The sequence below is a fragment of the Aedes albopictus genome, chromosome 2 (assembly GCF_035046485.1).
Source record: "Aedes albopictus strain Foshan chromosome 2, AalbF5, whole genome shotgun sequence".
In the NCBI taxonomy this organism is placed as follows: Eukaryota; Metazoa; Arthropoda; class Insecta; order Diptera; family Culicidae; genus Aedes; species Aedes albopictus.
The window spans coordinates 475896747-475923801 of NC_085137.1; the positions used below are offsets into that span (position 1 = coordinate 475896747).

General features: G+C 38.7%; 1 protein-coding gene across 2 annotated transcripts in view; it reads right to left on the reverse strand.

Moving 5' to 3' along the window:
• Nucleotides 1-16963: 16963 nt before the first annotated feature.
• Nucleotides 16964-27055, reverse strand: part of LOC109622846 (glutamate receptor 1) — a 634036-nt gene continuing 623944 nt past the window's right edge. For both annotated transcript variants that reach the window (XM_062854092.1, XM_062854091.1), the window contains exons 11-12: nt 18520-18859; nt 16964-18452 (exon numbers count right to left, since the gene is read on the reverse strand). In XM_062854092.1, the coding sequence (XP_062710076.1) occupies nt 18387-18452; nt 18520-18859 (406 nt within the window). In that variant the 3' untranslated portion in view covers nt 16964-18386. The remainder of the gene's footprint in view (nt 18453-18519; nt 18860-27055) is intronic.

Here is a 27055-nt window from a genome sequence, read left to right on the forward strand (position 1 = left end):
TCTATTACCAAATGATCTTCTGAAAATTGGATGGGAAGCTAGTTTTAGGTGTTCCCTAAACCTTCTCATTTCTTTCACAAATCTTTATGCCCATTTTCGTGTTCAACTGCGTACTGTGATCATAGAGAAGCGGTTTCTTAGGAAATACAGGCAATGAATTTCCTATGCATCAAGATAGGCCCATATATTCCTACTGAACTGCAAATAGCCTTTTGGTAAAAAAAAAAACATTAAAATAACACAAAAAATAGACGAAGTTTAGAAACTAGTAATAAGAAGCAACCACTTCAATCATTTACTCCTACGGAAGACATAAAGAATGGAAAAAGAAGTTCAAAATTTAAAAAAAAAGGACTCTTAAAAAAATCTTTAAAACTCTTCCAGCATTTCCTACTATGATTTCTGTTGAAACACCTTCTATGAAATCTCCTGAAGTTCTAGGAATTCCTCCACAAATTTCTTCAAGAACTGTTTGTGGGATCATTCAATGCAATATTCCATGGATTTTTCCAGAAGTTCCTCCAGTGATTTCTCCAGGAACATTTTCAGAGATTTTATCCAGAAAACTCAGCTGTGATCCGTCAAGCAATTGCTTGCAACTGTGGTTCTACCAGCAATTCCTTCTAGGACTCCTCCAGAAATTCTTACTGTAATACCTCCAGGAGTTCTCCAAAAGTTTTCTCGTGGGATTTCTTCAGGATTTTTTTCTAGGATTAAGCATGGCAATATTCCGGACATTCTTATAGAAGTTCCTCCGATGAATTGTCTAGAAATTCCTTCAGAGATTTTATCCAGTTATTTATCATGGTATTTCTCCAGGAGCTCCCCGTGGCCTTCCTCCAGAAATTCCAGCATGGATTCCTCACATACTATTCCTGTGGTTCTTCCAATTATTCTAGCTTAGACTCCTCCAGAATTCCTAACTGTGGTTCTTCAGAAATTCTGCTAGGGGTTCCTCTAGAGCTTTCTTGTTGTGATCCTTCCGGGCAATCTTCCTGGAATTCTACTAAAAATTGCTTCGGTTGTTCTGCCAGGGATTTCTTCAAGGACTCATCCAGGAAATCGTCCAGAGATTTTATCCAAGAATTCCTTCAGTTATTCTAACTACCGTACCTCTAAGAATGATTTTAGTGATTGCTTTAGGGTTTAGGCATTTATCCTGGCATTCTTGCTGGATTTTTCCCGGAAAATCTTCCTGAGATTTTTCAGAAACTTCTCCTGTGATTCCACCAGGGCCTTGGGTCTGCTCTGTGGATTCCTTCAGAATACCTCTACCAGTTCTTTCAGGGACTTCTCGAGATATTTCTGCAGGTATTTCTTCAAGAAATTTTTCTTTTGATTTTCCAGACATTCTCGATCTTTAGAAATTTCAGAATGGTTTCCTCCAGTAATCTCTAGGATTTCTGTTGAAATTTCTACAATGGTACACTCCAGAATCCTTCTAAGATTTCCTACAGTGATTTTACCTAAGATTCTTCCAGAAGTTCATCCGGTGATTCCTCCAGAAATTTTTATCCAAGAGGTTTTATCTAAAGATTTTCCCATAAATTTCTCATGGTATTCCTCCAGGAACTCCTCTTGGCCTTTCTCAAGCAATTCCAGCTGGATTTCACAAGCAATTTCTGCTGTGTGTCTTCCAGCAATTCTTCCCATGACTCATCCAGAAATTCTTACTATAATACCTCGCGGCATTATTCTAGGGATTCTCCTAAGAATTTCTCCTGGGATTTATCCCAAAAATCTATTGCTGGGTTGATTTAACGCAAATTGAGTTACGCAATCATTATAGGATTCTGAAATCTCTAGAAGAAGTATTTCGGGAGATAATAAGTCTCTGAAATCCCATCCGAAATGGCTGGAGGAATGCTTAAAGAAGTTCCTTGAATATATGCCAAGAGGATTTCTTAGAATCTTGCATTATCGAGAAAAATATCACACATAGGCGTAGCCAGTAAGGCTCGCAAGGGGCAGAACAATTGAGTACTCAAATCAGTACATATAATCAATATTCTATACTAAATTCTCAGTCATCAAATCTAAATTTATTCTTTCTTTTTTACTACTGTAAGCCACCAGAACCCGCCTTGAAAGGATTAGGCATAGTCGTAGTAAGGAAATAATAAAGGGGGGAGACTCCCGAAAGAATCCTTAAGGACTGTATCGAAAATCAATCTATATATATCTTCTTCTATCTTCTATATATATAAAAATGAATTTCTGTCTGTCTGTCTGTCTGACCGTTATGGATTCAAAAACTACTGGACCGATCGGTGTGAAATTTTGTATGTGGGCATTGTTGAGGCCTGGGAAGGTTCTTAGCTTGGTGTGAGACCTCTCCGGTCTCTGGAACGGGGGGCTCCCATACAGATGACATTGCGGGGGACGTCCCTACGGAGCGGTGTGTCAAAAACACAGTAGGCAGGCAGTACGACGTTTGCCGGGACAGCTAGTTAACTATAAACATTCAAAATGCTCTATCTCGAAGCACGGTTGGTATTTTTATTCCGGTTTTTCTATGAAATCTTCACAATATAGTTAAGTTTAGAACAGCTTGAAGAAATATGGAAAATGTTTAGTATTATTGAAAATATGGTTCTATGAGTATAGCACACAAAATATCAATCTGCACAAACTGCATTTTTTTTATTTTTTTTAAACATTTCAATAATTTGTAGCGAAAAAAATAAAGTACGGGGTAAATTCTGGAAAATAATGATTACTTCTAGCAGTTATGTACACACAACATATAACTCAATACCGACTTTAAAAAATCTTATTTTGGATAGAAAAACCTCCAACATTAAGAATATGATCAATCCCAAAAAAACACCTTATTTTTGGTCGAACTTAGACGCTCTGTTTTAAATATCTTCTGAGGTTATAAAATTCCGTTCTCTGGTAAAACTACCTCTTCAATAGATTTAAATACATACCCAATCGAAAAAAAAGCAAATGTACAACTTCATGTATTTTTGCCTTTCTCGTACACTAAGTGTACTGGAAAGGCTATATGTTCACTCCAAAAATGACTTTTTGATAGAAGGCCCGGAGGGTCGAGTCACATATACCAATCGACTCAGCTCGACGAATTGAGGTGATGTCTGTGTGTGTGTATGTGTGTATGTGTGTATGTGTGTGTGTGCGTGTGTGTGTATGTGTGTATGTGTGTGTACAAAAAACTCACATCACTTTTTGGCAGTAAACCTCAACCGATTTTAATGACCGATGGTTCATTCGACGCGGCATATAGTCCCATTGTTTCCAATTGAAAATGGTTCAGATCGGTCCAGCCGTTCCGGAGTTATGGCCATTTAGGTGTTCCAGACCGGTACCCCTGGGAGGGGCCAGACATGAAAATGCAACAAACCCATGCATGCGACATATCAAACCACGGCATTTTCGATCATCTGATGAACGGTAAGCAGGAAAATAGTCTCAGAACATATCAGAACCGTTAGTGTTCCGGAACCGGTTCCAGATGTCCCGCCGGAAGTGGCCAAATATAAAAGAGATCCAAACCCATGCATGCGACACATCAAACAGCGGCATTTTCGATAACCTGATGAACGGTTAGCAGGAACACAGTATCAGACCATATCTGAACCGGTAGTGTTCCGAAACCGGTTCTGGGTGTCCCGCCGGAAGTGGCCAAATATAAAATTGAACATATCTCATTCATGCGACACATCAAACAGCGGCATTGTTGGTAATCTGATGAACGGTTAGCAGGAAAATAGTATCAGACCATATATGAACCGGTAGTGTTCCGGAACCGGTTCTGTGTGTCCCGCCGGAAGGTGCCAAATATAAAATTGAACATAACTCATTCATGCGGCACATCAAACAGCGGCATTTTCGATAACCTGATGAACGGTTAGATGGAAAACAGTATCAGACCATATCTGAACCAGTAGTGTTCCGGAACCGGTTCTGGGTGTTCCGCAGGAAGTGGCGAAATATAAAATTGAACATAACTCATTCATGCGACACATCAAACAGCGGCATTTTCGATAACCTGATGAACGGTTAGATGGAAAACAGTATCAGACCATATCTGAACTGGTAGTGTTCCGGAACCGGTTCTGGGTGTCCCGCAGGAAGTGGCGAAATATAAAATTGAACATAACTTATTCATGCGACCCATCAAACAGCGGCATTTTCTGAAACCTGATGAACGGTAAGCAGAAAAACAGTCTCAGACCATATCAGAACCGGTAGTGTTCCGGAACCGGTTCTGGAAGTCCCGCCGGAATTTGCCAAATATAAAAGGGAACATAGCTCATTCATGTGACACATCAAACAGCGGCATTTTCGGTAACCTGATGAACGGTAAGCAGGAAAATCGTCTCAGACCATATCTGAACCGGTAGTGCTCCGAAACCGGTTCCGGATGTCCCGCCGGAAGTGGCCAAATACAAAAGTGAACCAAACCCATGCATGCGACACACAAACCTCGGCATTTTCTGATGAACGGTAAGCAGAAAAATTGTCTTAGACCATATCAGAACCGGTAGTATTCCGGAAGTCCCGCCGGAAGTTGCCAAATATAAAAGTGAACCAAACCCATGCATGCGACACATCAAACAGCGGCATTTTCGATAACCTGATGAACGGTTAGCAGAAAAACAGTATCAGACCATATCTGAACCGGTAGTGTTCCGGAACCGGTTCCGGGGGGTCCCGATGGGTGAATGTAAACTTTTTAAGGAGTGATAGAGGATCATAAATGGTGAAATAAATGTTTACGCATATGGTTAAATCTCAACCGTTACGTAGTAATTGAACTTTACATGTTTTTAACTTTGCTTGCCTCAAACTGGTTATTACTTGAAAACGGTCAAACTTATCGCAGCTTTTTAACCCTCATTCAAAAGTTTATTTAATTTTCTACCAAAGAAGATCTTTCAATCTTTTGGTTTAGTTAAATAACTTAGTTTACTAAAGCAAATAAGCTCGAAAGAATTGTTTTGCCTTTCTCGTACACCGAAGTGTACTGAAAGGCTATATGTCCACTCCAAAAACCAATTTTCGATAGAAGGCTCGGAGGGTCAAGTCACATACTAATCAACTCAGTTCGACGAATTGAGATGACATCTGTATGTGTCTATTAGAGTGGGTCAACGTTGTATGGAGAAAACTTAATTTTGATCGCATCAACCCGGAACAAAGTTTTTTTTAATCTGTATTAGCGTCCAAAACAATTGTGCAAAATTTGGAAGCGATTGGTTGCGTCCTTGTATTCCGCCTTGCGATTGAAAATGGTATGGAATGTAGTATGGGAAAACGTACTTTTCTGCATTTTATTCAAAATTTGAATTCTTTTGTCTAACACCATGTAACTATTGACGTTAAAGTATCCAGCTTTTTACGCTATGATGAGGGGTGATTCAATTTTGACAAGTCTTGCCGACAGCCCTTGCAGCATCAGAGTAGCCAAAAATTTCAGTTCAACTCCAGCGAAATGTCAAAAATTTTCACCATGAATGTTTTCAAGTTTTTATTTACTTTGAGTTTTTTTCTGTATGAATTTAATATAAGCTTTTTCTTTATTTTTATGGTTTGTGATTTCCGCCCCATTTGTAATACCTCAAAAAGTGGAATAGAACATGTAAAGGAAGGCAAACAATAAATGGCATCGAAACCACCAGATGTTTTGCCTTTCTCGTACACCAAGGTGTACCGAAAGGCTATATGTTCACTCCAAAAACGAAAATTTGATAGAGCCCCCGGAGGGGTCAAGTGTTATATACCAATCGACTCAGCTCGACGAGTTGAGATGATGTCTGTGTGTATGTATGTGTGTGTGTGTGTGTGTGTGTATGTATGTGTGTGTGTGTATGTGTACAAAAAGGTCACCTAATTTTTAGATAGTAAATATGAACCGATTTCAACGACCGATGGTTCATTCGACGCGGTATATTGCCCCATTGTTTCCTATTGAAAATGGTTCAGATCGGTCCAGCCGTTCCGGAGTTATGGCCATTTAGGTGTTCCGGACCGGTACCCTAGGAAGGGGCCAGATATGAAAATGCAACAAACCCATGCATGCGACCCATCAAACCACTGCATTTTCGATTATCTGATGAACGGGAAGTAGGAAAATGGTCTCAGACTATATCTGAACCGGTTGTGTTTCGGAACCGGTTCCGGGTGTCCTGCCGGAAGTGGCCAAATATAAAATTGAACATAACCCATGCATGCGACACGTCAAATAGCGGCATTTTCGATAATCAGTTGAATGGTGAGCAGGAAAGTAGTGTCAGACTATATTTGAACCGATAGTGTTCCAGAACCGGTTCCAGGTGTCCGGCCGGAAGTGGCCAACTAAAAAAGTGAACCAAACCCATGCATGCGACACATCAAAGAGCGGCTTTTTCGATAACCTGATAAACGGTAAGCAGGAGAATAGTTTCAGACCATATCTTAACCGGTTGTGTTCCGGAACCGGTTCCAGGTGTCCCGTTGGAACTTGCCAAGAAAAAAACAAACCCAGGCATGCGACACATCGAATTGCGGCTTTTGCGATGACCTGATGAACGGTAAGCAGAAAAGTAGTTTCAGACTATATTTGAACCGGTAGTGTTTCAGAACCGGTTCCAGGTGTCCCGCCGGAAGTGGCCAACTAAAAAAGTGAACCAAACCCATGCATGCGACACATCAAATAGCGGCTGGATTGATAACCAGATGAACGGTAAGCAGGAAAATAGTTTCAGACCATATCTGAACTGGTTGTGTTCCGGAACCGGTTCCAGGTGTCCCGCTGGAAGCTGCCAATTAAAAAAAACAAACCCAGGCATGCGACACATCAAACAGCGGCTTTTTCGATAACCTGATGAACGGTTAGCAGGAGAATAGTTTCAGACCATATCTGAACCGGTTGTGTTCCGGAACCGGTTCCAGGTGTCCCGGCGGAAGTGGCCAACTAGAAAAGTGAACCAAACCCATGCATGCGACACATCAAAGAGCGGCTTTTTCGATAACCAAATGAACGTTAAGCAGTAAAATAGTTTCATCCCATATCTGAACCGGTTGTTTTCCGGAACCGGTTCCAGGTTTCCCGCCGGAAGTGGCCAATTAAAAAAGTGAACCAAACCCAGGCATGCGACACATCAAAGAGCGGCTTTTTCGATAACCAGATGAACGGTAAGCAGTAAGATAGTTTCAGTCCATATCTGAACCGATTGTGTTCCGGAACTGGTTCCAAGTGTCCCACCGGAAGAGGCCAACTATAAATCTGTACCAAACCCATGCATGCGACGCATCAAAGAGCGACTTTTTTGATAACCAGATGAACGGTAAGCAGGACTATATCTGAACCGGTTGTGTTCCGGAACCGGTTTCAGGTTTCTCGCTGGAAGAGGCCAATTAAAAAAGTGAACCGAACCCAGACATGCGACACACCAAAAAGCGGCTTTATCGATAATCAGATTAACGGTAAGCAGGAAAATAGTTTCAGACCATATCTGAATCGCTAATATAGTGAACTGACGAAGCTGAAGGGGTGAATCCTGCTGAATGCTTCTGATGATGACCGAAGAATAGTAGGTCGAAACGCTTAACACTAAACAAGCTGTATATCACCGATAATCACCAATCAATCCTCTAAATAACATATCTGAACCGGTTGTGTTCCGGAACCGTTTCCAGATGTCTAGCCGGAAGTGACCAGTTTAAAAAGTGAACCAAACCCATGCATGCGAAATATCAAATCATCAAAAATGTTCGATAACCAGATAAACGGGCAGCAGGAAAATAGTCTTTGACCAAGCTCTGACCACAGCTAAGATTACCGGCAGTGATGCATCGCTAAAATTACAACAAAACAAAATCGATGCAAGCGATTCATTTGCGTAAAAGAACAAAATTTTGATAAAAATTCAAGCGATCTTGCAAATCACACCATTTTCCTGAGGTGTAATTATACAGTAGGGTGAATCAACGTTGTAAGGGAAAATTTTAATTTTATAGCACTTAAATTACTGCGCACAATTTTGATGCAACTGGTTGAGCCATCGCGCTCTGTAACACGGTTGAAATTTGAATGGGTTTTATTATGGGAAATTTACTTGCTTGCACTTTTTTTGTCAAACTTTACATGAATCTTATACTGCAGTTCCACGCCCAATTGTCCCATGTTATATGGGAATCCCATATAACATGGGATAATTATGCGTAGAACGGCAGTATAACCAATGATAATAAAGTAAAGGCTAAACTGTGCAGAAAAAAATTGCTGAAATGTCTTGATAATGTTCGGCATCCAGTGCTAGTGAAGCAGTCAACTGAGAGGTTTAATATTTTTTGCAACTTCTCATCGTAATAAGCTGTTTTCCCTCACGCAAATCTGACAGGAAAAGGCTTACTTTCCCACACCAAATTAGCAGTGTGGTAATGGTTCAGTACAGCACTGATTTGCGTTGCGTAATGAACCATTACAGCACTGTTTTCAGTTTTGATCAACTTCTTGATGCTTCTGGACGCAGGTTTAAAAATTTCTGACAACTACACAGCATAACCTGCTATGATCACACTTTCTTTTACATAGCTATGAACATCAGTGTGGAGTTTGATGAAAAAGTTTTGTTTTAAATTATCTTCAAATCTTGCCTCAAGTAGTAATTTATGAAATTGCGAATAACGTTGAACGAAACTCGGTGCAGAACTCGATTTTGTACAACTCGTGCTTTAAAAATCCTCATTCAGCACCTTGTGGCGTAAACTACTATTTCAGCTCTGCTTATACGTTTAACATAATACATAACATAGGAATAAGAGCCATCAATAAGTTTCCAAATTTGATTATGGCTTTGATAAGGTTCTTGCTTTTCTGAACAAGGCTGACACAAATTTCGATTTTTTCTTAAGTCAAGAGGGGTCCCCCTTCGAAATTTTGGATCGGAATTCAACACTTTGAGGAAGGGCACAAATGAATAAACCAATAAATTTTTAAATTTTAAGGTGAAGAGTCCTCCAGAAAATTTCTTACCAAACCCGATGAGTTAAGCGGTTTTGCTTAATTGTTTGAGTATTTTTTTCATCAAATACATTTATTATTTATCAACTCCACCCCCTCATTGAAGAACGAGCACTGTGACAAAAGAAGAAAATGAAATTTTTTCCGTTCTAGAGTATTTTCAGGATTCAGGAACACTTCGGCTTATGTCGACGGAAATATCTTAGAGTACATATTCGACGAGAAAGGCGCAATCACCACTAGGTGGATTAATCTGGGTTTTTATTTTCGTAATCGTTCTTTGAAGACGCTTAAAAAATGAGTTCCTCGAAAAAAGGCCTATTTTTCAATTTTAAGAATTGCCCTAAACTGCGGAGGGAATTTTTCTTGATTAAGGCCGGACGGGACGGTGGTTGAATCGTCCGCCATTGCTCTGTTGATGGCAAGATGCAAATCTCAACTTCTACTTCATATTATTGGCTAGAAATTTGATCGTTCATTTGCTCACTTGCGGTGCACAATCGACTAAAGTTTCAGCTACGTCAGTGCAGTGGAAATTGATATTTGCTTCTTCAAAATCGCGAGGCAAATTGTTAGAAAGAGAAGGAAGATAGGAAAAATTACACGTCGTCCCGTGTGGCCTTAAAATAATTTCCTATATCATGGGCATTCTGGAAAAGAATATATTTGCGCATAAATAAGTGAAAAAATTGAATATTTTCCCACAGTTTTCGCAATTTTATATTTTTAGGAGGTGTCCAAAATTTTAAAAACATATGTGCAATCTTTGAGATAAAAGTCCAAGTAAAATGATTATTTTTTGAAAATCAGAACTGCCATTCTTTATTTAAGAGATTTAAATAGTATCTCCAAAAATAAAGTTAGGTTTATTTTGAACAGATTATTTTTCAGGCAATTGTGAACGTTTATAGTTAATTTCCGATACAGTCCTTAGAAGAATTCCCATGAGAATATCTGGAGCTTTTTTTTGAGATTCCCTGCAAAAAATGATCAAAAATCCCTAAATTCATTGGAGAAATTTAAGTGGGTATTTTGAGAAACCAAGATGAGCTCTTGAAATAACGTCTGCAAGAATTCTATTATAAATTCCTGCAGTAGTTTTACAAGGATTCCTGAAAGCACTCATCAAAGAAACTCGTGAACGAATTCGTAAAAAATTGAACACTAGGTTCCGGAATAAAAAAGGGTCATTGGAATTGTCCATATTGGGAAAAGTGAATTTCGATATGAGAAAAGTTTAGTTTCAGAGGGGCCATCCATATACCACGTGGACATCTTGGAGGAGGAGGGGGTTCGAGAAAAGTCCACACTTGTCCACGGAGACGGGGGTGGGGGTCTGTCAAATGTCCACGTGGACAACATTGATATAAAAATAAGGAAACAAAGATACATTAACGAAACAAATAATAATAACAAGTAATGTTCGAAACAATTTCCGAAGCATCTCCCGGAGCAACTTTTGGAAAATATCCTGAGGAATTAAAAAAAAGTCAGGAGTTACAAGATGAAATTCCAGGAGATAATTTTAATGGATTTCAGAAAAATATTCATGGGAACTTACCATAAGCATTAGCTAGTATTAGCATCAAGCGAGTCGCACAAATTCGTAGTTGTTACAGTCCTAGAATGAGAGTTGCCTTCTTCCCGTCTGTTACCGAAGAACAAAGATATAGGACTGACATCTGACTCTACGACAAGATCGATGCAATCTGGTAGAGTTCTCCTAAGAACTTCCAAAAAATTTCTCTTTTAGAAGAATACCTAAAAAAATGTCCAGGAAAATATTCGAAAGATTTTCTGAAGAAACTTCCACAAAAGTTCCCTCAGGAATTTTCGAAGGAACTTTTGAAGATTTTGCGGAGGATCTTCCAGAAAAATCAGAGCAAAAAATTAAGAAGAATTTACGAAGGTACTTTTGGAGAACTTCCGAGAGAAACTCCTGACAGAATTCCCTGGGATGCTTCAGGAAGATTTGCCAGAAAAAAATACAGAAGAACACAGCTAATCGCGTTCGGTAGTTTTACCGAAATCTCAACCGCTGAGCGTTCGGTAATGGATTTTTACCGAAATTCTGTAAAAAAATACCAAGTTTCGGTCAAATGTTATCGTTTATCTGTCAAACTTATGAAGATCGGTAGAAGTTGCAAACTTTACCGAACTTAACGGTTGAGATTTCGGTAAAACATTACCGAAGTCGGTAATTTTTTCTTAGTGTGTACCCAGTGATCCCAATAGTATCTCGTAAAGGAATTCCCGGTGAAACTATTACAGGAATTCCCTATCAAAGAAAGATCCCGAAGCAACTTCCGGAAAAACTTTTGAAAAAATTCCCCGTAGAGCCCCCAGCGAAATCCTAAGAGGAAATCCTAGTGGGGTATCTAAAGATATCACTAATGAAACTTCTTTGAGGAATACCCTAAAAAATTTCACTATGAATTCCCAGTAAAGCATCTGAAAGAATCTCCGGCGGAATTTCTGGAGGATTTCACAATGGGAAGACCTTTTGGAGAAATTTTCTCAACAAATTATGACAATCATGGAAAGAAAAACATTCCGTGCAATTAAAAATAATGTTGTGCTTCTTTTAGAAGACTTTAAAAGAAGTAACTCAAAGGGTGTTTCCCCTTGCAATTATTTAATAAAAAAAAAATATTTGTGCCTATTGCGAAAACTACAGAATAATTCATTAAGTTATAAACTATACATAAAACATTGCTCAAAAACTGAAATTCACGAAATCGAGAAATATAAAAGATTCATCTTCCAAAACATGTTTAAATCGATTGTAGATGACGAAAAATGATATTTAGCTCAAAATCAAAAATTTGGGTATTAGAGGGTTAATACCCAAATTTTTGATTTTGAGCTAAATATCATTTTTCGTCATCTAAAATCGATTTAAACATGTTTTGGAAGATGAATCTTTTATATTTCTCGATTTCGTGAATTTCAGTTTTTGATTTTTCTAATTTTTATTTTTGAACATCCCCACACCTTTATATTTTTCCTGGAAGCCTATTTGGGGTACGGATTTTTTGAGATGAAAACATTTTGAGATATTATGATTATTGTTGACATATTTTTATTTAAATTCATAGAAAATTTTATTTTCCGTGTAATTGTAAGGAAAATAATTTTAGAGTGTATTCGATTCCCTTAAACTATTAAACTAGGGTAGAATGATTTGGGAAAAATTTAAAATATGATAATTGTAGCGATTCAATACAAAATAAACAATGACTTCTAAAAGGTGACTAAAACATCAATTTTTTTAATGATTTTTGAAAAATGTAAATACACTTTAAAATACACCAAAACCCATTTTGAGATATACAAAACAGTTCTAAATATCAGCCAAAAATATAAAAATTTTAATTTTCCACGAAGCAAAAATTACAAAAATGCTCAAACTATACCCCGTCTAAAGGCGGGGTTGGGTATTAGAGGGTTAAGAAAAAAATCATTTTCAAAAAAATCAAAAAAGGGATTTTTTTAGTTTTGTCCACGTGGACATTGGAGGAGGGGGGTAGGGGTCAATGTAAAGTTCACTCTTGTCCACGGGGAGGGGGAGGGAGTCAAAAACCATGATTTTTCTGTCCACTTGGTGTATGGACGGCCCCAGACGTAATTGAACTAGAATGATAGAAAAATATGTCTAAAATTTCATCCCGGTCACTTAAGTGCCTTGGAACCAGGTTTACGGATGTTTCGAAGAACCGCTTCCGGGGTCAATTTTTGAATATAATTCAGTGCCTCATACGACACCTCAAATTTCTTGATTTTTTTTGATATATCATTCCGAGCTATTTTTCTGATATTCGAAATAATTTGTCCATTTTGGAATCAATATGCGGATTTCACGAAAATTGGTGCCGTCGGTTCCGCGGTATATTTTTCGAAGATGAATAAACAAGGCTTCATGATTTTGAAGCTTGTAGCATATGAACATATTTGGGTATTTTGGAATCCGTTTACCGATTTTCCGGAATCATGTTTCGAGGACCATGTTTTGAAAATGATTCAATGCTGTCATGCGACACTTCATAGTTCATACAAGTTCATACATCGGCTTTCGAAATACACTATACTGGTGTATGTAATTCCCATCCTGGCATAGAATGCTAGGATTCTTGCTGGATTATTTCGAGCAATCTTCCTGCAATTCCTCCAAAAAATTCTCCAACGATTCCTTCAGGGACTCCTCTATGGATTTCTCCAGAACACCTCCAGCCATTTCGGATGGGATTTCAGAGACTTATTATCTCCCGAAATACTTCTTCTAGAGATTTCAGAATCCTATAATGATTGCGTAACGCAATTAGCGTTAAATCATCCCAGCAAGAGATTTTTGGGATAAATCCCAGGAGAAATTCTTAGGAGAATCCCTAGAATAATGCCGCGAGGTATTATAGTTAGAATTTCTGGATGAGTCATGGGAAGAATTGCTGGAAGAAACACAGCAGAAATTGCTTGTGAAATCCAGCTGGAATTGCTTGAGAAAGGCTAAGAGGAGTTCCTGGAGGAATACCATGAGAAATTTAATGGAAAATCTTTAGATAAAACCTCTTGGAGAAAAATTTCTGGAGGAATCACCGGATGAACTTCTGGAAGAATCTTAGGTAAAATCACTGTAGGAAATCTTAGAAGGATTCTGGAGTGTACCATTGTAGAAATTTCAACAGAAATCCTAGAGATTACTGGAGGAAACCATTCTGAAATTTCTAAAGATCGAGAATGTCTGGAAAATCAAAAGAAAAATTTCTTGAAGAAATACCTGCAGAAATATCTCGAGAAGTCCCTGAAAGAACTGGTAGAGGTATTCTGAAGGAATCCACAGAGCAGACCCAAGGCCCTGGTGGAATCACAGGAGAAGTTTCTGAAAAATCTCAGGAAGATTTTCCGGGAAAAATCCAGCAAGAATGCCAGGATAAATGCCTAAACCCTAAAGCAATCACTAAAATCATTCTTAGAGGTACGGTAGTTAGAATAACTGAAGGAATTCTTGGATAAAATCTCTGGACGATTTCCTGGATGAGTCCTTGAAGAAATCCCTGGCAGAACAACCGAAGCAATTTTTAGTAGAATTCCAGGAAGATTGCCCGGAAGGATCACAACAAGAAAGCTCTAGAGGAACCCCTAGCAGAATTTCTGAAGAACCACAGTTAGGAATTCTGGAGGAGTCTAAGCTAGAATAATTGGAAGAATCACAGGAATAGTATGTGAGGAATCCATGCTGGAATTTCTGGAGGAAGGCCACGGGGAGCTCCTGGAGAAATACCATGATAAATAACTGGATAAAATCTCTGAAGGAATTTCTAGACAATTCATCGGAGGAACTTCTATAAGAATGTCCGGAATATTGCCATGCTTAATCCTAGAAAAAAATCCTGAAGAAATCCCACGAGAAAACTTTTGGAGAACTCCTGGAGGTATTACAGTAAGAATTTCTGGAGGAGTCCTAGAAGGAATTGCTGGTAGAACCACAGTTGCAAGCAATTGCTTGACGGATCACAGCTGAGTTTTCTGGATAAAATCTCTGAAAATGTTCCTGGAGAAATCACTGGAGGAACTTCTGGAAAAATCCATGGAATATTGCATTGAATGATCCCACAAACAGTTCTTGAAGAAATTTGTGGAGGAATTCCTAGAACTTCAGGAGATTTCATAGAAGGTGTTTCAACAGAAATCATAGTAGGAAATGCTGGAAGAGTTTTAAAGATTTTTTTAAGAGTCCTTTTTTTTAAATTTTGAACTTCTTTTTCCATTCTTTATGTCTTCCGTAGGAGTAAATGATTGAAGTGGTTGCTTCTTATTACTAGTTTCTAAACTTCGTCTATTTTTTGTGTTATTTTAATGTTTTTTTCTTACCAAAAGGCTATTTGCAGTTCAGTAGGAATATATGGGCCTATCTTGATGCATAGGAAATTCATTGCCTGTATTTCCTAAGAAACCGCTTCTCTATGATCACAGTACGCAGTTGAACACGAAAATGGGCATAAAGATTTGTGAAAGAAATGAGAAGGTTTAGGGAACACCTAAAACTAGCTTCCCATCCAATTTTCAGAAGATCATTTGGTAATAGAAAAATAAATAGTGCATGTTATGTGTATTTTTCTAGATGCTGCCCCTCATTACTATTTCCCTAGCTCCGCCTATGTATTGTATTATTTTTCTTATAAAGTTCATCGTCTCAAGATGCTTATCGTGGAAGAAAGACATTATTTACCTGCAAAGCGGCAACTTTTGAAAAATATTTAAAGTCACCTTTCTCCCTCTCCCCCCTTTATTATTTCCTTACTACGACTATGCCTAATCCTTTCAAGGTGGATTCTGGTGGCTTACAGTGGTAAAAAAGAAAGAATAAATTTAGATGTGATGACTGAGAATTTAGTATAGAATATTGATTATATGTACTGATTTGAGTACTCAATTGCTCTGCCCCTTGCGAGCCCATATCACTGGCTACGCCTATGTGTGATATTTTTCTCGATAATGCACGATTCTAAGCTTCTAATTGGCGCAAGAAAATTTATTATTTGTTACTTTATGGTCAAGTTATGATTTTTTGAAATTTTTGGACGATTTTGAAATAATTGCCCCTTATTACTGTTTTTCCTAGCTTCGCCCATGATTTGCATTTTTTCTTGGAAGTACCTCACCTGAAGATTCTGACCGTGAAAAAAAATCATGATTTGCTTGCAAAACGGGGCTAATATAATTTTTTATATGTGTGGCAAACACATAAATGGGGTGCCCCCCATTTGCCCTTATCCTTGCTACGACTATGTTCGATATTTTTTCTAGCAAGGTGAGTGTTGGCGGTTTTCAATGATGGAAGAAGATTGTAATTATATGGATTAACAGCAAAGATATAGGCATTTGAATTAGTGTAACGCTGTTTTTAAGGAAGTGCCCCTCTTTGAAAAGCCCCTTTTTATCGTTTTTCCTCGCTACGACTATATTTGATAAATTATTATGAAAGCTGAGGCCCCAAGGTTTTCGGCAATATAAAAATTTTTACATTTGGGTTTAAAACGAAGAAGATATGATGTTTCTAAAAATTAGTGTAACGGTGTTTTGTAGGCACCGTCTTCTGAGGCTATTTTTTTAGCACCGCCGCCTGAGAGTTAATGCCTCTTCAATTTTAATGGAAATTCACTTCAATTCGTTGTTGACAATGTTTTGATTACAAACCTAAAATCAAAAAAAAAAAGTGTTCACCACACCCAGATTCGATACCAGCACCTTGAGATTCACAATCATCTGTTTCCCCACTACACTACTTCACATCTGTTAGATAGGTGTGTATCGAAGCGAAACACTTCCTACCACCTGTCATCTATATTTACTTTTATGTCCAAAACAGTCATTATCAAACCAATAGCTTTTCACTTTGGACCGTACTGCTTTATACAGTAGTGCAAATCGAAGTGATTTGCAGATAATTTCTCCGGTGGGTTTGTTTTGGTTCTGAAATCAACAGTGACAGCATTGTGATTTCAAAAGGAAAAACGTTGCTGATCATGTTGATTGGGATGTTGAATAGTTAATGGATTTTTCCCTTACATCGAGCGTGCAGACTTTTTACCGTGTAGGAGAGGCCTCTGCGGAACTTGTTCCAGTTTTTTTTTCGAATGAGTGTAATCAGTTTCGCACCTTTTAATTCCGCCCTAATTGCTTATCCTTTGACAGATACGCGTATTTCGACTATCACTTGTAATCTTCCTCAGTGTCTGACACTGAGGAAGATTACAAGTGGTAATCAAAATACGCGTATTTGTCAAAGGATAAGCAATTAGGGCGCAATTAAAAGGTGCGAAACTGATTACACTCATTCGAAGAGGGTATTCTGCTTAGAGGGTTCGAAAAGTCGGTACAAGATCACACTTCAGTCATTTTTTTCTGCCCTATTCTCTCGTACTCATGAAGATTGAGCCTATCTGATTACAATTATGTGGGATTTCGAAACGCAATTGAAACTATCAAACGTAAAAGTTTCTAGATCTCGATTTTATTTCAAAAACATTTCTCCAACAAAAACAGTGTCATAGTAATCGCTGTACAAACTGAAGGAAAACAGATAAAACAACTGCCCACTGGTTGTGTGTGTGTCTGTTTGTTCATGTCTTATTTTCTTTAATTTACTTATAGTAGGAGTTATTCAACACATCAGTTTGATTTTCATTGATATTTTCTTCCACTGACCTTTTTCATTTTCTGTTTACCAGATTTACTTTCTTAGTTTCAACTTTTATTCAACCTTATCAAAATCACGGACCCATTTCTCTTGCGTGATTGATTTATTCTCTCGAGTTTCTGTTGCCCCTCTGTATGGCCAAGTTTATGACACAGTCAAATATGCACTCCACATTTACAGTCCACAAATCTCTCCATAGTTGAATTGGCTACGAATGGATCGCTTTGCAGAGTCGTCGAAGAGGATCAGTGTCGTATGTAGTCGTACGCAATCAATAATACGTGATAGATCTTCGCATGGAGTGAACTAGAATAGATGGAATGATTTTTTTTTGTTTTCTGAGGAACTTGGATGACCTTTCTGGTATGACCACAAAGTAGTTTTACACATGATGTCGAATGATAATTTGGCGATTCGTTTTCTCTTTTGAGATTCTCGAAATGTATAGGTAGGTTCTGTCTTTTTTCTGTAGGGTTGCACTATTTACGATTTTTTTTTGGTAAGGTAAAACTATTGTTGTTTTCAATTTACAATGTATGAGTGTTTTTGTTTCAGTGTGTTCGGGAAGTAGTATTTACTTTTGATTTCGTTTATTTTTTATTCATTTTAAATGTTTAGTGTTCGATTGAAATATTTATTTCTTTTTTTCAATCCAATGAACGAATAACAGAGAGTTTTGGCTTAATTTGTTTAATCGTCAGTTCATTTGTTTTTTGTTTTGCTTACTTCGACTTCGATTGCGCTGAACACCGGCAGAATCGTCGTTCGAATTATTTGATTAGATTTATTTTAATAATTTGATTACCTAGCGCTTTTTAATTTTACATTTCATAACAAAAACTAATCTATGTACATCATTTTCTTACAATTACGACCTAGAATCCGTATCAAGTTGATGACTGCTGCTTAGAGGGGTAGGTTGGTTGAATTCTAACTCGCGCTGACACTAATGGCAGGTGTCGTTTGCGTGTTCAGATGTTTGTCATACTAGGTTATGGAACAGGACTGGAAGCTTTACAAGCCGGAATTATCGTGCACCACGCTGCCACCACCCGGGCCGGGTCCCAGCACGCTGCCAGGAGGAGCTCCCGGTCCGGCCACCAGCTGCCGCTGTTTCAACAGTGTGGACGTGTCATGCTGACTGTTGGCCACGATCTGTCGAATGGTGGGAGCGTATGGTGGCCGTCAAAGGCGCAATTCCGGCGGCTCCTTACATCAAACCTGCGTATGCGAGTTGGCATGGATCGGATCGGGCTCGGAGTGCGTCGACGGAGTGTAGTACTAGAACGAATACTGAATATTAATATTAGGGCAGACAGGATTGTTTACACATCGGTGCCCAACTTACCCCGATTCGTCCATTGTCGTAGTCCCTCGTGGTTGGGGGCATGGTCAGTCGATTCTTCGAGTTGGAGTTCGAACTCATCGTATCGGAGAGCGGGATGCGATTTGATGCCCTATTGGAACTTTTCGTGCAGAATTCTACCAGGGCAACGGCCAGTGCCACCAGGAGACCTCCTATGAGTATGTAGAATATACCGGCAACGTTGCTCAGAGAGAGTTCATTCCGAGAAGCGTCCTGTTTGTCGGTGTGCTTGCACTCCGTTCTGTCGTACCACCACTTGTTAACCAGTTTGGTAAGTTCTCCGTTTTCCTTGAGTGATAGCACTGCTAAGTTGATTGGATCCCTAAAAAGGAATAAGAAAAATGAGGTTTAGTATTCGCATTCATGGCGAATAAATCACGAGTTACATTATGTAAAACAATATTGTTAATCGAATAAAATGTGGCAGACTTCAGTGGGTTGCCAATGCGCGCCTGAGTCTGGGGATACCCGGGTACTTGTACAAGATTATTAAAAGGTACTTATAGCAGTGGCACAGACAAACAGACGTAACACTTTTCAAACGGTTTGGCACATGAATTTAACGATCAATTCAAATTTTATTTGATTTCCGCGATCCTTCCACCAGAGGCGCTAGTATTAGATCACTTTGACGTTCACCAGTGTACACGTTACTGAATGATTCAAACGAAAATTGCAGGTGATTTGTGTAGTAATGTACGTGTTAGACATATGTCAAATCCAAATCCATCATGGCCGACAGTATCTCACGCGCTTGTACTAACAGGTGACAGTGTGCTTAAACTTAAACTTAACCGTTATGTGTCCGACAATTTTTTTGCTTTTTTCTACACCGTGTATTTCAAATGGGCGCTGGGTACCCGGGTACCCTGTCGGCCACATAAGGGTTAAACTTGATTGACCGCCCGCATTGTATTGTATTGTATTCCTGTATTGCCAGATCAGTTACACCCACACAAGGAACCAATAAGATAGCTGCTTAGGACTAACAGGCATCTTCAGTGTGTGAGCGTTGGTAGTCTTGTATTTTTAGGCGACAATAACGCCTGCTGCGTCAGGTTGCAGGTCAATGGGGGAGGTAAGGGAAGTGATGATTGCAATCGCTTGTTGCCAACAGGCCGTTGAGTCCTCTGCACCTGCATAAGCTCATGCGGATGTCGGTGTGTTGGTGGGAAATGTTTTATTGTTGGCACAAGGTGCATGCATTGGTCCATGGATGCCAGGCGTAAAGTGATATAGATTGTGTGAAGATGTCTGTGAAGTTCGCTTGGTTGCATAACTTGTAGGCGTTATATGATAGATTGACACAGTGCTGTGGTGATAGTTGGAAGGAAGGGAAACGGCTTTTTTTTTCAAATCCGTTTCTGGTTCTAGCGATCGCTATGAACATACGCATATACATGAGATGTATATGTAGGAGAGAGAGAGAGTTGATAGAAAGTTACAAAGTAGGAGGAGAGGGACGAGCCAGGGATTGAACCCAGGACCTTCTGCATATGAATCAGAACCCGAGCAGGAGAAAATAGCTGAAAAATAACTAACTCAGGTATGGAAAACCGAATACCTACAACCTGAATGAGGTATTAAGTAGCCCTGCATAAGAGGTAAAATACCTAAAATAATAACTGGTGTGTTTTCTGTGCATAACGCGTGAATAATGACATCAGGTATGGCAATACCTAAATAATAACCGGAGATTTTTCCATACAAATGGCGATTTTTTCATAATTGAATAATACCTCAATCAGTCCTCAACATCAAATCAATAACTCGTTGAGGTATTGTACCAATACCTACAAAATACCAAAATAAGTTATTTTCAAAACCTGGACAACCGACCAATACCTTGTCTTGGTATGATACCTGACTTTGGTATGCTCCAGTTATGTGGCAGTTATTCATTCCTGCTCGGGAAGCGGTAGCCATTGAACCACCAAGCTCGTCGCACTAACAGGTGGCAGTGTGCTCACAAAAAAGACACAAGGCAAAAATTGATGATGATTTTTCTTTAAAAGTTACGTGTGTTTGTCTGTTGCAGTGGTGTCATCTATATTACTCCAAGTTAATCACTGAGTAACCAGCTCTTGCGGTAAACAAAATGAGCGTCTCTATAGCTATAGGAAAAAAGCATATTTTATTTATTTTTTATGCCTCCATACATGTTAGAAAGTAGCTCTAGTTGGCTTTGTAACTGGTAACTGAGATGGTACACGCTTATGTAACTATGCACAAGTGAGCTGGTACCGATGCACAGGGAAAAATTACTACTCAGTGGTTGAGTTGGTCTTACTCAGAAATCGAAAAATCCTTTGTTTTCTCACTCAGTTTCCGTTAAAAGTGGAACAACCCATAGCCAATGGGTTGTCCTACTTTTAGCCGAAACTGAGTAAGAAAACAAAGGACTTTTCGATTTCTGAGTAAGGCCAACTCAGTCATTGAGTAGAATTTTTTCTCGGTGTGGCATTATATCCTCCTAGTAAGGTCGGGTGACAGTCCCAAGGGCCTGGGCCAACCCTCGGGTGGCCTTCCTGTTTGCATGGATAACCACCAGGATCATTGACAACTACTTCATTTGCAGTGAGGGATAGTGACTCTAAGGGGGACTCAAGAGAAATTACTACCAAATCAATGAACAACAACAACAACAATGTGATCGAGAGTTGAGAGGTAGAGGGAACGGCAACCAGCCACCCCCTTTTCACCCCCACAGTATTTCGTCCCTTACCGCGTGCGTTAATGCAGGGCTCTGGCGAGGTGGACCTCTTTGCCCGTGCAACTCGTGGGATTAACTGTGAAGTCAAATTAAAAACAAACAATTCAATCAGGAGGTGGTGGTAGTGGGGAGGCTAACCCCTTTGCAAGGAGCAAGGAGTAGCGAAGAGGCAGGAGCGGGATACTGCGCACGTAGCTCCATCGTGGGAGCTTCGATCCACTCCCCGGCCAGTCTGCCGGTGGACATATTGGACGGTGCGTGGTTGCTGAGGGCCATCAACCAAAAGCGAGAAGGACTGTCCGCGATCGACGTACCTAAGCAGTAACTTGGCAAGATCATCACATTTGCGTCCACGAAGTCCCACATAAGTAAGGACCTGAAAACGGCCCTGTTGCGACTTCGTAAGTCGATGAACGATGCCAAGCAGGATCACGTAAGACCCGTGAAGACTGCAGCAGCGCGGAGCCCCAGACGGAGACCTTCCCTTTCGCAAGAAGTCCTAAAGATGTGGCGGATGCGACTGCTTGTGATAGGCACTCGCAGAAGCGGGTGAGACAGCCGCCAGGTGAGGAGCTGTGTGGCAGTGCTCGCTAGACTAGGAAAATACCAACCCCAAAGGTCGGCAGTACCTAATGCCGGCCAGTCGGATCCCAGCCAGGCGCTTACATCAACTATGCGAATATGGGCAGCGCAATCTTCTCAGGATTCCAGGTCAGCCCATCTCTGGATTACAAACATTTTTTTAGACTCCCTCTCAGGATTCTAGATGAATTTCTGTTAACCCTTAAAAGCCCTAGACGAACCACTTTTTTTCAATCGGCTACTACTCAAAGATCATACAATCAAAAAATTTGAAACCAATTTTAAATTGAATGCGGTTAGTTGGTCTTCCAATATCTGGGTGTGGCATCCCCCCTGACCCCTCCCCCCTTTCTGGGTATTGAGAAATGCCTTGCCACGAGGGTATTTTTCGGCAATTTTATTGAATATCACACATATTATCATTCTGAAATTTGTATTGTAAAATGTGTTTGGCCATAAAATGATCGCTCTGTGCTATGGGCATGCCACCGCTATGGAACCAGTTCCGGACGTTCAGGTTTCCGGACATAATCTCCGGAGGAACCTGCTACATACTGTATACCAAGGTTCGCATTTATAATCCTTTTTTGTGGCTTCAAATATTGAATTTAGAAGTATGATGTCTTGGAAGAGTTTGTTCTATATACTTAATAGTTTATTTTAAAATTTTCACCTAGATGATTAATCCACCTAAAAGTGCGATAGGAATTCACTTTTCTCAAAAATAAAGATAGAGTATTGGTGTCTTCTACAAAGTTGCAGAAAAGGGTATTATTGGAAAGTTTGCCGAACAAACTATTACCTTATTTGCTCAACTTTAAGAGTTATGTGTCATTGTTTGTGGACGACCCCTTGTAACAGGTTTTCGGATATAACTTTTTCTATGGATTTGTAGGATTCTTCGAGTGTTCTACAAAGTTGTTCTTTGTGATGGAATACACCTCATTCTGCTTTTTTCTTCGTACTGGATTAACGCTCCAAGTGGTACAGTGCCTGCATCTCAACTCAGTTTACAAAAGATTCAATGGAGTTTTTGGTGAAATTCTTTTTATTTTTTTTATTTTTTAATGATCATAATACTCCTCTAAAAATTATTACTGTAAACTCTCATGCAATTACAGCTTAGATTCCTACGTACAAAAAAAATGTTGTGATTTTGCTAGACATCTTTGTTTATTTTCCTGCTGTGATTCTTTCAGCGATTTCTACGAGGATCCCTAAAGAAAATTTTCTTAGTATTTATCCAGTAGTTTATGCCAGAAATCCACTTGAAATTTCTTCAGAAACTTTTTTGGCATTAATTCAATACAACAGGAAGTCTTGATGGAATTCCTCAACCAATTCCTGCTGGTAATGCACCAGGAATTCTTGGTGGACTCCTAAGAGCAAATACTGAAGAAATCCCAGCTGAAATTGTTTGAGAAATTTCAGCAAGAATTCCTGAAAAAAAAATGTAGAAATCACAGCAAGAATTTCTGGTGATGTTACTAGGGAAATTCCTAAAGGTATTCTTGAAAAATTTCTGGAAAAATCAGGAATTTCTATAGGAACCCTTGGAGGAATTACATGCAGCAAATGTAAAGGAATCTTTAGAGAAACCTCTGGGGCAATCTCAGCAAGCATTTCGAGAGAAATTCCATTATTAATTTGTGGAGGAATTTGAAAAGGATTTCTCAAAATATTTTTTCTAGGATTCCTCCAAAAGTTTCTCTTTGCATTTTTCTGAGCATTTCTCCAAGAATTCCTTAAAGACCTCATCTACGAAAAAATAAACTCTAGAATGCCCAGTCCACAGGAATTTCTACAAAAGTTCCTTTTGTAATTTTTACAGGTTTTTGTTTTCAAAACATTCCTCTACAAATTTCACTTCAAATTTCCCCAAAATGCCTGCTTGGTTAAAACCACGAATTCCTCAAGTTGTTCTTCTAGTAATACCTCTTGGAATTTATCAAAGAATTCTTCTGGAGTTACCTCTAGACATTTTTGTTGGGATTTATTGAATTATTATTGACTGGATTCATCCACCAACGACTACTGTAACTTCTCTTCTGTAACATCCTTCAGAGTTTCTTTTGCGCTTCTTCTAAGAATGTATCTAGGGATTGTTTCAGGAATTCATCTTCGTTTTCTTATTGGAAATCTCTTTCAGATTCCTTTGGGAAATTAAGTTGAAATTGATTCAGATTTCTCGAGGAATTCGTTGTGGGAAACCTCTTGGAAGTCTTTCTGCTATTCATCAAGCCATTAATGACAGAAATTATTCAGCAATTCCTTCAGGATTCTTAAAAGCATTTACAGCAAAAATACCATCTGGAAGTGCTTGTGAAATCACAACAGAAATGCTAGGAGAAATCCTGGTAGGAGTTCCTGAAGGAATCACAGCAAGAATTCATAGAAATATTCCGGGAGGATTTGAATAAACTGTAGAATGTTTCTTAAAGGGACATTCCTTGCCGAGGGAAGAATCCCGGCAGAAACTTCTAGCACAATCCCATCAGGCATTCCTGGAGGAATTCTAAGAAGAAAGATTTCTCCAGCAATTTTTGTAGGGATGACTGCTGGGATTCCTCTGAAGATCCCTCCGGAATTTCTCCTTGAAATTCTTCTCCGAGGATATCTCTAATAATTCCTCTTGCAATACATCCAGTTAACAACAGGGATTCCAAAAATACCTTCTGGAATTTCATAGGGATTTCTTGCTGAGATTTCCAAGGAATATCTCCAATAAATATAAATATTGCTCTTTACAGTCCTGCAGGAATTACTGGAGGATTCTCTGCAGATATTGCATTGGAATCCCGCAAAAAAAATAGGAGGGTATCTACCTGAAATGTTTAGAAAAACTCCAGTAGAAGTCCTGGAGCAATTCCAGCAGTGGTTCATAATATATTCTCAAGAGGATTCCCAGTAGGAATTACTATTTCTGGAGAAATCCATGAATAAATTACAGCAGGAATTACTGGAGGAGTCCCAGCATGAAATTCCTCTTGGTAGTGCAAGAAGAATTGAGGAGTCCAGGTGCAAAGGAATGTACAGGGGGCGTCCAAAATGTTTGGGATAGGCAACTTTTTTCCTCCCCCAAAAAAGTTTAACATGCTATAACTTTTCATAGAGTGCATCGAAAAATCTCAAATATTGACTGTTTGTCAACCTATTATATGTGCATCATTGGTACAAATTTGGGCTCGATTGGTAAATCTTTCGCAAAGTTAGAACCGTTCGGGTAAAACACTATTATTTACATAACTAATTTTTGAACTATCATATCTCGGAAGCCAGTGAACCGAATTGAATGAAATTTTGAACGTACATTAGCAATATATTAAAGCTTCATAAACAATTAAATCATAGGCGTTTTTTGAACTTTGAAAAAAAATTATCATGGATAGACACTTTTTGGTTTTTTTCTCGAAAAAATGTAAATATTTTACATTAAAGTCAATAAATTTTAGTGTACATTTTTAAAGATTTTTCACTTTTTTTCTCAAGATATCGCTAATTAGATATATTAGAGCCTATTTAGATTAAAGGAAGAACACATTTAGTAATTTTTGTGTGGTATTGTAAATTTGACTGATTTTCCTGTATATGGGTAAAAATTTCAACCCTGTATAACATAATTCGCCGTGAGAAAATATTACATTTCAAAACGTTGCATCAAGTATCAATATATTGTTGATAAACGTTGAAAATTTCATTCGATTCGGTTCACTGGTTTCCGAGATATGACAGTTCAAAAATTAGATGTCGAAATAATAGTGTTTTACCCGAACGGTTCTAACTTTGCAGAAAATTAATCAATCAAGCCCAAATTTGTACCAATGATGTACATATAATAGGTTGACAAACAGTCAAAACTAGAGATTTTTAAAGCTCTCTATGAAAAGTTACAACATGTTATTTTTTTTGTGTAAGAAAAAAAATTGTCTATCCCAAACATTTTGGCCATCCCCTGTAAGTGACCGATTGTCGATTTTTAGCTGAGCATATCAAAAATTTCTTATAATTTTAAGCTTTTAGGAACTTTTTCAAGATTATTTTTACAATGAATTGCAATAAAAATTGGGTCCATTTTGAAACCTTATACATTTTGCATGGGAGGAAAAATTATTGGAAAACTTTATTTACTCAAATCTCATTTACTCGAAAGTATATTTTTGTCACTTTCACCCGTTTGCTTACAACCCCTCTCAATTCTTGTGTGAGTCCTTGCAGAAATTTATGGAAGAATCTCAAGAGCAATTTCTGGAAGAATTCTTGGTCAAAACCTCTGAAAGAAGCACAGGAGTTTCTGGGAGGGTCCATGGAGAAATGTCGCAATGAAAATTTCTGCAGGAATCCCAGCGGACATTCTTGTAGGATTTTTGAGAGCAAAATCTGAATGTATCCCGGAAAAATTCCTGAAGGAGCCCTTGAAGCTATTTCTTCAGCAATCCCCGCAGGAATCGCTTAGAGAAGCTCATCAGGTTTTTCTGAAGACATTCCTCTTGCAATTTTCCTAAGGAGTTTTAAACATATTTTTATACATATTACTTCTGTGATACCTTCAAGGGCTCCAAGGTATTCTATAGAAATTCTGCTTGCGATTCATTTATAGATTTCTTAATGGATTCCTTAAGATTTTTTTTTCTAAGAGTACCTACCAGCAGAAACTCCAACTAGAATTTCTCCAGGAATGTTTCCTAAAGGAATTTCAAGTTGCTTCCCAGCTGGAAAATTTGTAAGAATATTTCTGAAAGAATCGTTATATAAATCCCCAAGGAAATCAAAACGAGATTTTTTTTCGAAAGAATCACAGTTGTAACCACTAGCGTGGCCAGATGTTCCTTTTTTACTCGTTCTTCAGGAACAAACAACAACGAGAATCATGGAAGAGATGGAACTTGCTCTCACTTCTATTCTAGACATAAGAAAAATAAGCCGGATCTAGCGGGTGCCCAGGACCGAAAGTAGTAAGTAAGTAGTGACTGTAATTGAGTGAGGTATTCCAGCAATAATTTCTGCAAAAATCATAGGAATTTCTCCAAGCATACTTCAGGATGGCTTTTTAGGATTTCACCCCAGTTGAGATGCAGTCGCTGTTCCACTTGGAGCGTTAATCTAGTACGAAGAAAAAAGCAGAACGAGGTGTATTCCATCACAAAGAACAACTTTGTAGAACACTCGAAGAATCCTAAAAATCCATAGAAAAAGTTATATCCGAAAACCTGTTACAAGGGGTCG